The sequence below is a fragment of the Rattus rattus genome, chromosome 10 (assembly GCF_011064425.1).
Source record: "Rattus rattus isolate New Zealand chromosome 10, Rrattus_CSIRO_v1, whole genome shotgun sequence".
NCBI lineage: Eukaryota > Metazoa > Chordata > Mammalia > Rodentia > Muridae > Rattus > Rattus rattus.
The window spans coordinates 56,588,239-56,600,676 of NC_046163.1; the positions used below are offsets into that span (position 1 = coordinate 56,588,239).

A 12,438-nucleotide genomic window follows, 5' to 3' on the forward strand; every position below is an offset into this window, starting at 1 on the left:
TCTCCCCTCAGTGATCTAACCTGCTGGATAATCCCTCACAGACCTGCCCAGAGGCTTTTCTGTTTGGTGGTTGGTCCAAGTGACAGCATTGTGCGTCATACGGTATAAACTAAATACTGCCTGACGAATAGCCATGGTAAAAACGTGTTATGACCTGTGTCTACAAATGCACAGAAGATAAGTACCACAGTTACCGCACTATTAATAGTCTGCTTCATTTTTTAAAAATATGTTTACAATGCTAATAACCTACTAATGGGCTTTGACCCAGAGTTTTTAACTCTTAGGAGTTAAGAGCACTAGCTACTCTCCCAAGTGAACCAAAGTTTAATCCTCAGCACCCAAATGATAACTTACACTCCAGTTTAGGGAATGTGATAGGTGCTGGGCAATCAAAACTGGTCAGAACATACTGCCTGCCATACGTGAAGGCACCCTTTTCCTCTTAGCTAGAAGAGAAGAAGAACTAAAGACACTTCTGAATCTTAAGAAAGTGTTGTACAGTTGCCAGCTTTGTAAATGTCAGCTACCTCTTTGATGTAAGAAACTTTGAAACCTCTAGTATTTTCAAATATTTTAAAATACTAGCTTCATATCACATGATCATAATCTTTAGTATGACTAGAGACAAACTATCAAAGTGGCAGTGGAGCATGGATTCAGTTAAGCCCATTTTTTTGTATGTGTGAGAGCCAAGAGGGTAAGAGGGTAAAGTAAACATTGTCATTGGCCTGCCTCTCACTCTCTGACCTAAGAGGGACAAGACTCCCCTAAGGACCTGTAAAGAAGAAAAAGCCAGCAGAGGAGCGCAGCAGGTTACAGCCAAGGAGTCCAGCTGACACCTACTTGTACCCCTAGAGTCCTCAGGCCAAAGGCTAGCCAGGCCTCCTGGCCTTGTGCTGACCATGGCCCCCTGCTGCCAGGGACCGTGGGGCTTGTGTTCCTCAGGGCCTCTAGAACCCGCTGAGCTTCCTAGAAACAAATGGGTGATGGGTGATGGGTGAAAGCATAGGCTGCAGCTGAAGGGGACGTGGGTGGTAGAAACTGGAAGACAGTATAAAAGAACTGAGAAACAGAACAATAGGGAGATACCCAAGGCTGACTCTTCTAACAGCACGAGGCTACTCTACTCTAATAGCTTGTACTAACAAGCCTCCTTCCTTCTGTACTGTTTAAAAGTAATTTTACATGTTTCACAGTAGCTCAAGGAGACAGAAGCCAATGGGAATTGGCTTGACTTCACAAATGTAAAAAGTACACCGCTTTAAGAAGGACTGGGCTGTGGAAGGGTCCAGCTCCTGCGTTAAGGCCCTGCTTCTCAGCACAAGCTGGTCCACAGTGTATTTTCTCTACAGCCATCCACCCCTTAGTCATACCATTGGCATTGATCTCTTCTTCCTAACACAGAGTTCTCTCCTCCATAGATTCTCTGTGGGAAAGAGATTCCTCGCTGGATCAACCGGCTGGCCTACTTCAGCTCCTGTATACCCTTTCTACAGAGTTGCCTCCCAAAGGAGTGGCTCACTCCTGCAGCACTGCAGTCTAGTGTCAGCCAAGAACTCCAGGATGAACTGGAAGAAGCAGAGGATGCAGCCGCATCCACTGCCATGGCAAGTGCTGCAGCTGGAACCAGAACTGGGCGTCACACTAAACTATAATTATGATCTCTGCCGTCTGCCTTCAGAACCGTCTCTGGCAGTTGAGTGTCACTAGAGAAAAAGAAAATAGAGTAAATGTCCTTTGGATATTTTGTATGCAAAGATGGCTCTTCCCCAAATCCCAGTTTTTCAGCTCAGGATTATATTTGTAATCAAAAACAAAAAAGAAAAAAAAATCACTCGGCACAGGAGGGAGAACTTCATACGAAGCTGCCCTCTTCTCTTTTCTTTTTAACCCACTTGTAAATTTGGATTCACTTCCTCTGTTTTATACGAGCTCTGTTAAATTACGTTTACAGTATTTTGTACCACTGTTTACAAATCTTGCATGGACTTCTGCCACCGTGAAGGAAGAGTATCCTCCTCTTCAGACGTGAGGCAGACCATCTCTGTACACTTCCTGACAGCTGCAGAGCCATGGCCTAATAGTGGGCACTAGAGAAGGCTCTCACGACTGCAGGTCTCGTCACCCGCTCACAGGCTGTCCCTTAGAGTCCCATTTGGCACCCAGACACAGGAGTGCCAGCTGGCCTCTCGTGAAGGAGAACACATGGCCAGAGGGCTCCTCAGGCCCCGGGTCAGCTCCTCTCCACACCTCCTTCCTGTTCCGAGCAGCACATTCCCCAAGGTGCCCATGGAGCAACTGGTATTCATCCCAAACACACCTGCTCAGCAGGGGGGGTGTCATGTCTGCCGGCTAGATGCCTCTGACCCTTTAATGAAGATGTGTTCATGGAAGACACTCTTATAACCGATGAGTGGTTTGCACATGTCTTACAGAGGGGCCTCATTTTTACTTTAGTACATTCTAAACTCCTCCCTGTACAGGATATTTTTGGTGGGGTGGGAGTATCCTAACCTAGCTTCCTGAGCAGCAGTCCAAACTGACATTAAACTGCTTTTTAACTAGACAGACTACCTTTTATACTGGACATTGAAAACTAGAATCTGAAACACACCTAACATTTAATACTTGTGTACACCGTATCAGAAATGGCTTGTTGGAGTTTTAGTTCATGGGGGAGTGGTTGCACCTCATAATAGAGATTCTATTTTCATTGATATCTTGTTAAAAATCATATTTTTGTGTCTTAAATTCATCTTTTTATGTTCTCAATGTACGTCTCTTACATAACATACCCTTAGGAGGAAGTTGTGCTACAGATAAGTCTTTAGCAAGGAAGTCATCTGTTAGAGTCCAACCCCCAGTGAGCCTTGGATGTAGAACCAATCATTACGTCACAATCAATGTTCTGCCTTAAGAGTGAGTGTCCTGTGCAAGTGGATGCAACATGGGAACATCCCAGGTACTGACTGCAGCTTCAGATGCGCAGCCAGCGTGGGAGCCACAGTCTGTGTGAGGACGATCCATGTCTTTGAGTAAATGACATCTTTAACTTTGCCACGAGCTGATTTTGATTGATACTTATTAACGTAAGCACACTCTCTTTATAGGGAAAGTAAACCTTGGGTTCTTTGACACTGGCCCGAGGAAAATGAAGTCACTTTGTGCTGTTTGACTGTTCTGTTCCAGAGAGGAAAGCTGCTGCACGTTACTCTGCCAGGGGCCGGGGGAGGAGGGGAAGCATTTGTTTCAGGAAACGTGCAGCGAGGCGGGATTGTGGTCTTCATGAAGAGTTGACGTAGTTCAGGTCTGAGAAGAAGACTGAGGACAAGACACCAATGCTCCCAAGAGGTTTCACTACAAAGCCCAAGCCCTCAGCCCGGCTTAGTAGGAGTTGACTTGGGGTTTTCTGTTTGTTTGTTTTATTAATCGTGTGGATCATGGTGTTTCTATGAGATACAAAAATGTTAGACATTTCTCGGTAAATAGCCAGGAACATCTCTCTGCTCACCCACAGTTCAGCAGCTCAGCACACACACGAGTGACTTGCTGCTCTCACACCTGACTGTGATATTTGCAGTTTGAAGTAGTGTAAACGTCTTGTAGGAGATAAACAGTGTGTGTGCAGGTCACCTGAGAGTCAGGACACACGATTCTTTGCACTTTAGTGTACCTGAGGTTGAGAGGAAGGGAATCTCATTTAGTGAAACCTTCTCTACAGTGCAAATTAAGAATGGGTTAATTAACTTTGCTTGTCTTGCCCTCAGAAGAAACAATCTTGTTCTCAGCATGAACTCCTAAGAAAACCCCGAAGTCAGAACCCCAGTCATGAGTTCACATGTGATCCCGGGAGTCAGATACAGCTTTTGTAGTTGCAACCAAGTGAACTGTTTCTCCTGGTAGGTGTTCCAACAGTAATAGCAGTGAAAGATCAGGTAGCTGGGTTCTGGTGCTTGTTTTAAATACGCTTGGGCTTTTAAATCCTCACTGGGGGCATTGGCTTTAGATTGTGGCTTACGGGGCTGTGGAAGGCGGTGATTGTCCTCGAGGCCTGACCTCCAGCCAACTCTTGCTCTGACTCACAGCAATAGTATAGCTACCCATCACCAGCATCTTACAGAGCAGGGAACCCCAGGCGTAGTCCATCGACAGATAGCCTGGTGCGTGTGCGTGTGCATGCGTGTGCGTGCGTGAGTGCGTGGTCAGGCACCGCAGACAGCGGCAGGACTCTTTCCCATGGCTTCTTCCATCAGAGGACGGGTAGAAACACGTTCACTGCTCAGCTCTAGCCATTGTGTCGTCCTGTGGCTCCATTGTCTTCACTGCAGCTTTGGTGTATGCTGTTTTCCTTAAATGACTAATTTTAAAAGTTAGTTTTTTCAGCAGTGGCCATCCCATTCGGGCCAGTATGGTTTGAAAGTATAGCTTGGTTGTTAGACTTTCGTTGTCTGCTTGGTCTGTTCACACACATCTCCACTGTCAACAAGTGGGACGGCTGTCAGCGAATCTTCATGGGCCTGACGAGAATGTCTGTGAGGTTGACTGCAAGTGCACTGTCACTCACAGTGTCTCTAAAACACCAGGACCCTCCCTCCCTGTTGCTACCTTGATATAGCATTGGGTTATCATGTCACAACATTGGAATACATCGATTTATTAAAAACTACTTTTATAAGAAATGTTTATAGTTCTTTGTGACCTCTAAGAGACACCACTGTTCTGTATTTGTGCTGGGAAGGGGTTATTTGTACAATCCAAGAATTCCATCTGCTCTGCGGGAGTGGGCCAGGCTCCTCTGTCACGCCTTGTGTCCACAGCTTCCCTTACTCAAACAGTAATGACTCTTGGGCTCAGTCCCTGGGCCAACACATTGGCCGTCAGAGAGCGCACAGGCAGCAAGTGGCAGCCCAGATTTCTGGGGAATGGAGGCAGAGTGCTGACTGGAAGACTGTCCCCACCTTTCAGCATTAAGTGGGAGCCTCAGTGCTGATGCTCACTTCCTGTTAGCCTCTGCTGTGTGGCACTTCCTGTTAGCCTCTGCTGTGTGGCACTTCCTGTTAGCCTCTGCTGTGTGGTACTTCCTGTTAGCCTCTGCTGTTTAGCACCTCAAACCTGAAACTTTGCCTCTCACCTCCATTGGCCCTTTGTACCTAGCTCAGTATTTACCTCCACTAATTTAAGTTTTTCCCTAAAATTGTTAACCAGTAAATGAATAGTAATTTAATGATCCAACAAGGGTTGTCCACTCTTTGCCAAATAAGAGTGATCTACTGTAACCAGGCTGTTCTCAGCTCAGGGACACTCCGTGGGTCTCTTACCACAGCAATCTCCTAATGGACTCAGATCTGCTAAAAACAGCCTAAGGGTCTTCCCTATAAAAAGAGTGCCAGTAATACTGGAGACAGTTTTTTTTAATTGTCCCTGTTTGCCCATGTTTAGGCCTTGCTCTGACTTCGGGAGTCTGCGCTAAGGATGATTAATAACTTCTTATGCTCTCTAAGAGATAATTTAGTAGCAAACAGCTTTTCTTCATATTGAAACAAAACAGAACACTAAAGAAATCTTCACTGGCTTGGTTATTTTCAGAGACCAGATAAGCCTCGATGTGCTCTGAAGATCTGCCCTGGCTGGCAAGAATTTCACAATCCCACTTGGGAGTGACTCCCTCCCGTGCTCTGAGGCAAGGAATAGTTAGGGCTGCCATCTCCAAGCCTTCTCTGGCCTTCACACTGGGAAGCACTCACTCTGATCCACAGAGGGCCTCCAATTGGAGGAAGACATTGTCGCCTTGTTTTCTCTCATCTCCCAAACTCAGAAGCAGGCAGTGGGATTTATCGTCAGGACAGCCTACATTGCTTCTGAAGCCCTCAACCTATCTCAGGCTACCTTTAGGCCCTATGTGAGCCAGAGGGCTTAGGTATGGTTGCCCAGGTTGCTAAGCCAGACTCCTCAAGGCAGCTTGGCTGTCCTGAATACACATGTGTAAATTACGGAAGGCAGCTGGAGCTGGAGTGGCGGTCTGGCTGTTAGGAACACTGGCTGTTCTTCAGAGGACCTAGGTTCCTGTAATTCCAGATCTGGGGGATCTGATGGCCTCTTCTGGCCTCATATTATACACAGAGACATGCAGGCAAAACACTCATTAAAAAAAAAAAATTAAGGCATTTTGGTGTACCTGGGGGAGCTCAGTCTAGGTGACTACTTACCCTCAAACCTGGGCTGGAACTTTCCAATGGCAAAGCTGGAATATGCTCTAAGGGAGCAGAAGCTGCCAGAGTTGGCCATCAGGAAAGGTACAAAATGCATGCCTTCCTCTTCTGTCAGCATCTGTAAACAGACACCACAGGAGTACCCGAGTGTGGCCTCCAACATGTTTAAAAAGAAAAAAGAAAAAAAAAAAACTACCTTATATTGAGGACAATGAAAAAGGGAAGTCCTTTTGTTCTACCTCTGCCCTGTGTCTGGGGCTGTCGTGGGTCACTTAAATACATTTCATTTATCACAACGTCCTGTGCTTCACAAAGACAGTGGAGAGGTCATTTAGCCTAAGATCACACAGATTTCCTGGATAAAGTGAATGGTGGGAAAGGCTGATGCTGTGTGTGTTGGCGTTAAGTTCCTGTCCACAGTCTGGAGAGGTGAACCACTGAAGGGCTTAGTCATTGGTCCCCCTCAGAATCAGTGGAGGTGGAGGGAGGATTTCCCAAGTTTTTAATGAGTTTGAGTCAACCCTACAAACTATTCAAGGAGAAACCACAAAGTAAAACATGAACTCAAGGACTTCAGAGACTTATCTAGATGCCTCTAAACACCAGGCTGAAGCCGGGCTGTTCTGTCCTAGAACCACCTTGAGCTGTCAGGAACAAGTCCATCAACCAACCATCCATGGCGAAGACCCAAACTGCCCAGACCGCCATCCCCAGGGACCCTGCACATAGCCTCGTGTGTTAGCTGTTCACCATTACTGTCCCTTCTGACACTTCCAACATGGCAGACAAAAATGCTTTAGTGGGTGACACTTTTTTTTAAAGATTTATTTGTTTTATGTAAATGAAGAGGGCACCAGATCCCATTAGAGATGGTTGTGAGCCACCATGTGGTTGCTGGGAATTGAACTCAGGACCTCTGGAAGAGCAGCCAGTGCTCTTAACCACTGAGCCATCTCCCTAGCCCGGGTGACTCTTTTCAAGAAGTACCTCTCAGCCACACCCGGTGTCCTGAGAAGCCCTCTGGACCTCTGTTCTCTATTTCCATTGTTGTTTCTGACATTTCTCCACTTCAGCCCTGCCAGGTGCCACCTGCTACCTCACACTCTTCTGCTCACTGTCTTCCTCCACAGCTGTTTCCTGTCCCCATTCCCAGTGACCACATCCACACAGATGGCGAGTGTCATTTGCCTCTGTCATCTTGTCACCTTGCCCCCTAGCTGCCAGCACCTCCCACTCCTCAATCGTCATGTCCATAGTTATTCTATCCACACACATTTCACCATCATTCCCCAGTCGATAACATCCACCACTGTCCCAGTCTTAGACCTGAGACCTATTATAGGGATGTTCTAGACCACTTCTAAAATTGTTATTTCAAGACAGGGTTTCTCAGTGTAACCTTAGCTGTTCTGGAACTCCCTTTGTTGATGAGCCTTGCCTTGAACTCAGAGATCCATCTGCTCTGCCTCCCAAGTGCTGGGATTAAAGGCATACATCACCATGCCTGGCCAGTTCTGGAATCTTCATTCCAAGCATTTCTGGCCATTACCTTTAGGTTTACCCCAATCCACTTCTCTATAAGGAATCATTGGCCTTTGCAGGATCCCAAAGCCATTAAATCTTGTACTTAAATATGTCTCCTCTCCAACCCACCTATCTCTCCTCTCACTCAAACCAAATCTGATTGCCAGCAACTAAGTCATTTCCTCCTCTGGTCCCTCCACCACTTACTTCAATGTCCCTTTATTAAAATTTTCTGGCAAGCTAACCCGATTGGGATGTAGACTATATCAGAGTCTGGCTGCTGATGCTGGATGTGTTAGCTTGACTTTGTTTCTGTACACAAAGCAGTGGTCACTCACACTGCACCATGGTCTACTCTTGGTCCCTTGGAAGTCAGCTTCCCACATATATCTCAGTTGAGACCCTCACTTGACGCCTCAGTAAAAGACGTTATGTCACTTGGCCTCTGGTCTCCTAATCTACAGTCTGTATCCAGAGACACTGTGCTACCATAGGGGGTGCTTGCTACTTTTGTCAAACCCCTCCCTCACCTCTCCAGACTGTACCTCTAACAATTATTCCCTGTTCCTCAACAGCGCATTCCCTCTCTCCTGTCAGCAGCTATTATGTTCCCTGGAGACCTGCTATGACAAAGTGGATCCTCTCCATCTCCACAATCAGAATTTTCCAACTCCATGTCCCATTCACTATTTTGAAAATCACTTTGATTTTGAGTGATGGATACAATAGAATTTAGGGCTTCAAGTGTAGTTCCCAGGGTAACAAGTGCCCTTGACTAGTGTATGCAAAGCCCAGAGTTCATCCCAGCACTGTTTGAAAAGTAAGGGCGTGGAGAAAGGCTGTATATAATGTATGTGAACCGTTTAAAGGATGATGGAATGAACAGCATCCTGTACCCACCACTCAGATAACAGACCTGGAGAACATGTCTAGGCCCCTCCCCCATTACTACTCTTCCTTCCACCGGAAGAGGAACCAACATCCTGAAGTTTGTGTACATTGTCCCTTTGGTCTTCTTTTTCTTGATGGTTTTATCACCTGCATATGCCTATTTTTGAGCTTTGTATAAATTTAACTCATATATATACCATGGTTTTTAAAGTCTCTATTTTTATAATTCATGCATATTTAATATGTATAGTTCTATATCTTTCCACTACTGTATTCTACTGTATTCTACAAGCACACCATGATTCTGTTTATACATTTTCCCTTTGGCAGACATTTGAACAGTTGCAGCTTTCTCACTGATAAGCAATACTTTGTGAATGCTGTAAGGCGTGTATGTGCTGTGAGGATCTCTCTAGGAACTGCTAGGAATGTGTGTGTTCAAACTTATCGATGTCAAAGAACAATAGAGTCTTTATTACACCTTTATTAAATAAAATCCTGTTCAGCCCTCTCTCCATCTGCTAATCATAAAACTCTACGATCCAATTATTTTCTTACAATATCACATAATGAAATTTCTCAGAGTCTTGCCTTAAATATATTTTTCATAACTAAAGGAATCAGACCCTCCCATTCAGCCAATGGGAAAGATAACACTCAACAATGAAAAAGCAGTTTTTAAAAAGTCTAGTTGAGCTGGGCATAGTACTTATGCCAATAATCTTCTGGGAGACTATAATGGCTAGTCCTGGTTGTCACCTTGACTACATCTGGTTTGAACTACAATCCAGAATTGGAGAGCTCACCTATGATCTAGATTGGGAGGTTAGAAGATAAGTTTCTGACCTGGATCTTGGTTGGCATGGAGATCTTGAGGCATACATAGTGACCATGAAAAGTTTGGGCACAAGGAAGGTACATGCCTTTAATCCCAGGAGACTAAGGCAAGGAGATCTCTTGAGTCAAGGTCAGCCTGGGACAAAAGAAGTCCCAGATCCAGTCATGGTGGTACACATATTAACCTGGGTCACACCTTCTGCTGGAGACCTATATGAGGACCCTGGAAGAAGAGTCGCACTAAACTAGCTCTACTCCTCCTGGAAGGGAGGGCTTTTCTGTGCTCAGAAGTTTGCGGTGGAATTTTCCCACTGGCTTCAGATTGACCCAAACTCTGACTCTCTCATCCTCTGACCTCCGTGTGCAAACTGTGGCACACATGTGCCTCACACACACGCACAAGTGAATGTTTTCAAAATCAGGAAAAAGAACCCCAGAGAAACCTGTGTCATCGTGTGTCATCTGTGATAACTTGCAAGCATGGCTCCAGTGCTGTGCTTGGCACGTGGCACCAATGGTGCAAAGACGTGCACAAGCGTGGAAAGTTTCTCCAGTGGGTCAATCAAGGACTGACTGCTGATCTTCCACAAAGAGGCTGGAAAAGTCAAAAGCACTTCACATTGGAGTCCATACCATAATCCAAGCCACCAGAGGTAGTAATTAAATTTCATGTGGCTTTGCCAGGCCACAACTTGTATTTTGTGTCTTTGTCAGGTGACACCGTACCCAAGTCAGCTGAGTGTAGACAAACTTCTTCCCATTTTTGATTTATGTGTAGACACACCTGGTCCTGCTCTTGACTTATATGTTTCTGATTATTGATAAGTTAGTTCCTTTTCTTATAAACAAGATATAGCTCCTGCGGGGAGCTGGGCTCTCTTTGCCAGAACCTGCCTAAACAGTGCCACAAGCTTTGGGCCAAGGAGGCCACTGCAAGGCACTGGGAGGCGCTTCTTACGTGTGACGGTTGCCATTGATTGTCAATCTAACCAGTTTTGGAATCACCTAGGAGACAGAATCTGGGTGTGTGACCATCCTTCCAGAGAGGATTAACAGGTGAAGGCCCACCCTCGAAGTGGCCACGACTCCAAAGGGCAGCCAATTCCGCGGGTCTGAGGGGAGGCCGTGTGTCCCTGTAGTGGGAGTCTTGGTTTCTTGAAAAACACATTATGTTACATGAATATGTTTCTGCTTTAATCCCAGGTGTGGGATATATGGCTGCTTCGGTTTGTCCACAGTCATTAGCTACGATTGTCCCACGCTCCAAGGGGGCGTGACTTTTGCCAGCTGCAGAAGGTTTACTTCTGGGGACTCTGGAAAGAATATAAATGGGAGAGCCCTGAGAAGCACCTGTGGCAGCGGTAGCGCCTGCTGCTGCTGCTGCTGCTGCTGCTGCTGCTGCTGCTGCTGCTGCTGCTGCTGCTGCTGCTGCTGCTGCTGCTGCTGCTGCTGCTGCTGCTGCTGCGTTTGCTGGATTGCTGGATATTCTGAAGAGTGAGAGTGGACTCACCCTTAGAAACCTGACACCCCCCAGTAAGCAGGAAGTAGTCCAAAGAGGTCTATGTTCCCTCTCCCCTCTAGTCTTCTTTCTCTTCAACCTAGTGTTGGTGGCTTGGAAGGAATTGGGGTGGGATAAAGGTTGGAAGGGCGGTAGGTATAAGAACCCAATAAAGTAGACCAAGAAAAAATAGCCCCTGCATGTCCCTGTCCTCAGACTTCAACTTCTTAACCTTCTTTTGTGGACTGCTATGGCAGCACTCTCCAGGGAGCCATCTGAGGTAATACCCAGTTAAATACTTAAATAGATCCTGGTGAAGGAGCATTTTTTGATGCTTGCCCCAGTATTCTGGGTTCCCTCAATGTCTTACATTCAGACACACATTCTCATATAAACTACTTTGGGGACCCAAATTGACATAAGACAAATGACCACAGAACCCTTCCTAATACAGATTTGGGTACAGGTAGTTCGCTCTGAGAAGGACTGGCCAGTGGGTTACCCAAGATAGGGCATTAGAAAGACAGAACCAGGGCGGCGCCGCGCGGTGAGGAGCTCGTGTTCACACTTGTAGCTATGCCGTCCAAGGGTCCGCTGCAGTCCGTGCAAATCTTCGGACAGCTGTGGCCCACTGCAAACGAGGAAATGGGCTCAAGGTGAATGGACGTCCGCTGGAGATGATCGAGCCGCGCACGCCGCAGTACAAGTTACTGGAGCCTGTTTTACTTCTGGGCAAGGAGAGATTTGCTGGTGTGGATATCCGGGTCCGTGTGAACGGTGGTGGTCATGTGGCCCAAATTTATGCTATCCGGCAATCCATCTCAAAAGCCCTGGTGGCTTATTACCAAAAATATGTGGATGAATCCTCCAAGAAGAAAATCAAAGATATCCTCATCCAGTACAACTGGACCCTGCTTGTAGCTGACCCCCGTCGCTGCAAATCCAAAAACTTTGGTGGTCCCGGTGCCCGTGCCCGGTACCAGAAATCCTACCGATAAGCCAGTCTCAAGGATCAGGGTTTACCTTTGTAATAAACATCCTAGGACTTAAAAAAGAAAAAAAGAAAAAAGAAAAAGAAAAGAAAGAACTAAAGAGAGAAGCCTCAGAAGAAGATTAGTTGGCAGTGGTCACTCCAGATGGGCCAGCTCAGGGCCCCAAAACAGGATGGCGGTGGTCAGATCAAATCTGCTTCGGGACTTCCTCATGGGGGAGCATGCAGACCGTTGCCTTTTCCCCGAGCAAGTTTTTCAGTTCCGGGACAACATGAACCCTTCTATACAGTCGTGCAGTCCAGGCATCTACTTTAGAATTCTGAGTAAAATGGGCTTGTGAGGAAAGCTCACCCTTTTCCTGGACGTGTCTAGCCTCAAGCAGGCAGCAGGCATGAGGGATGCTTTAGCACAGAGAGAGAGAGGCGGGCGTGGGGTTGGGGTGGGGGGTGGAATCTAAGTCCAATGGCTGCAAGATACTTCTTAC

General features: G+C 46.4%; 1 protein-coding gene and 1 pseudogene across 2 annotated transcripts in view; both read left to right on the forward strand.

Annotated features, from left to right (window-relative positions):
• Window positions 1–3,138, forward strand: part of Desi2 (desumoylating isopeptidase 2) — a 44,455-nt gene extending 41,317 nt beyond the window's left edge. For both annotated transcript variants that reach the window (XR_004389291.1, XM_032914710.1), the window contains exon 5: window positions 1,425–3,138. Coding sequence is in view for 1 of the 2 variants with exons in the window: in XM_032914710.1 (XP_032770601.1) it covers window positions 1,425–1,658 (234 nt within the window). In the remaining variant the exon portion in view is untranslated. The remainder of the gene's footprint in view (window positions 1–1,424) is intronic.
• An 8,364-nt stretch (window positions 3,139–11,502) lies between these two features.
• Window positions 11,503–12,005, forward strand: LOC116911411 (annotated as a pseudogene).
• Window positions 12,006–12,438: the final 433 nt, after the last annotated feature.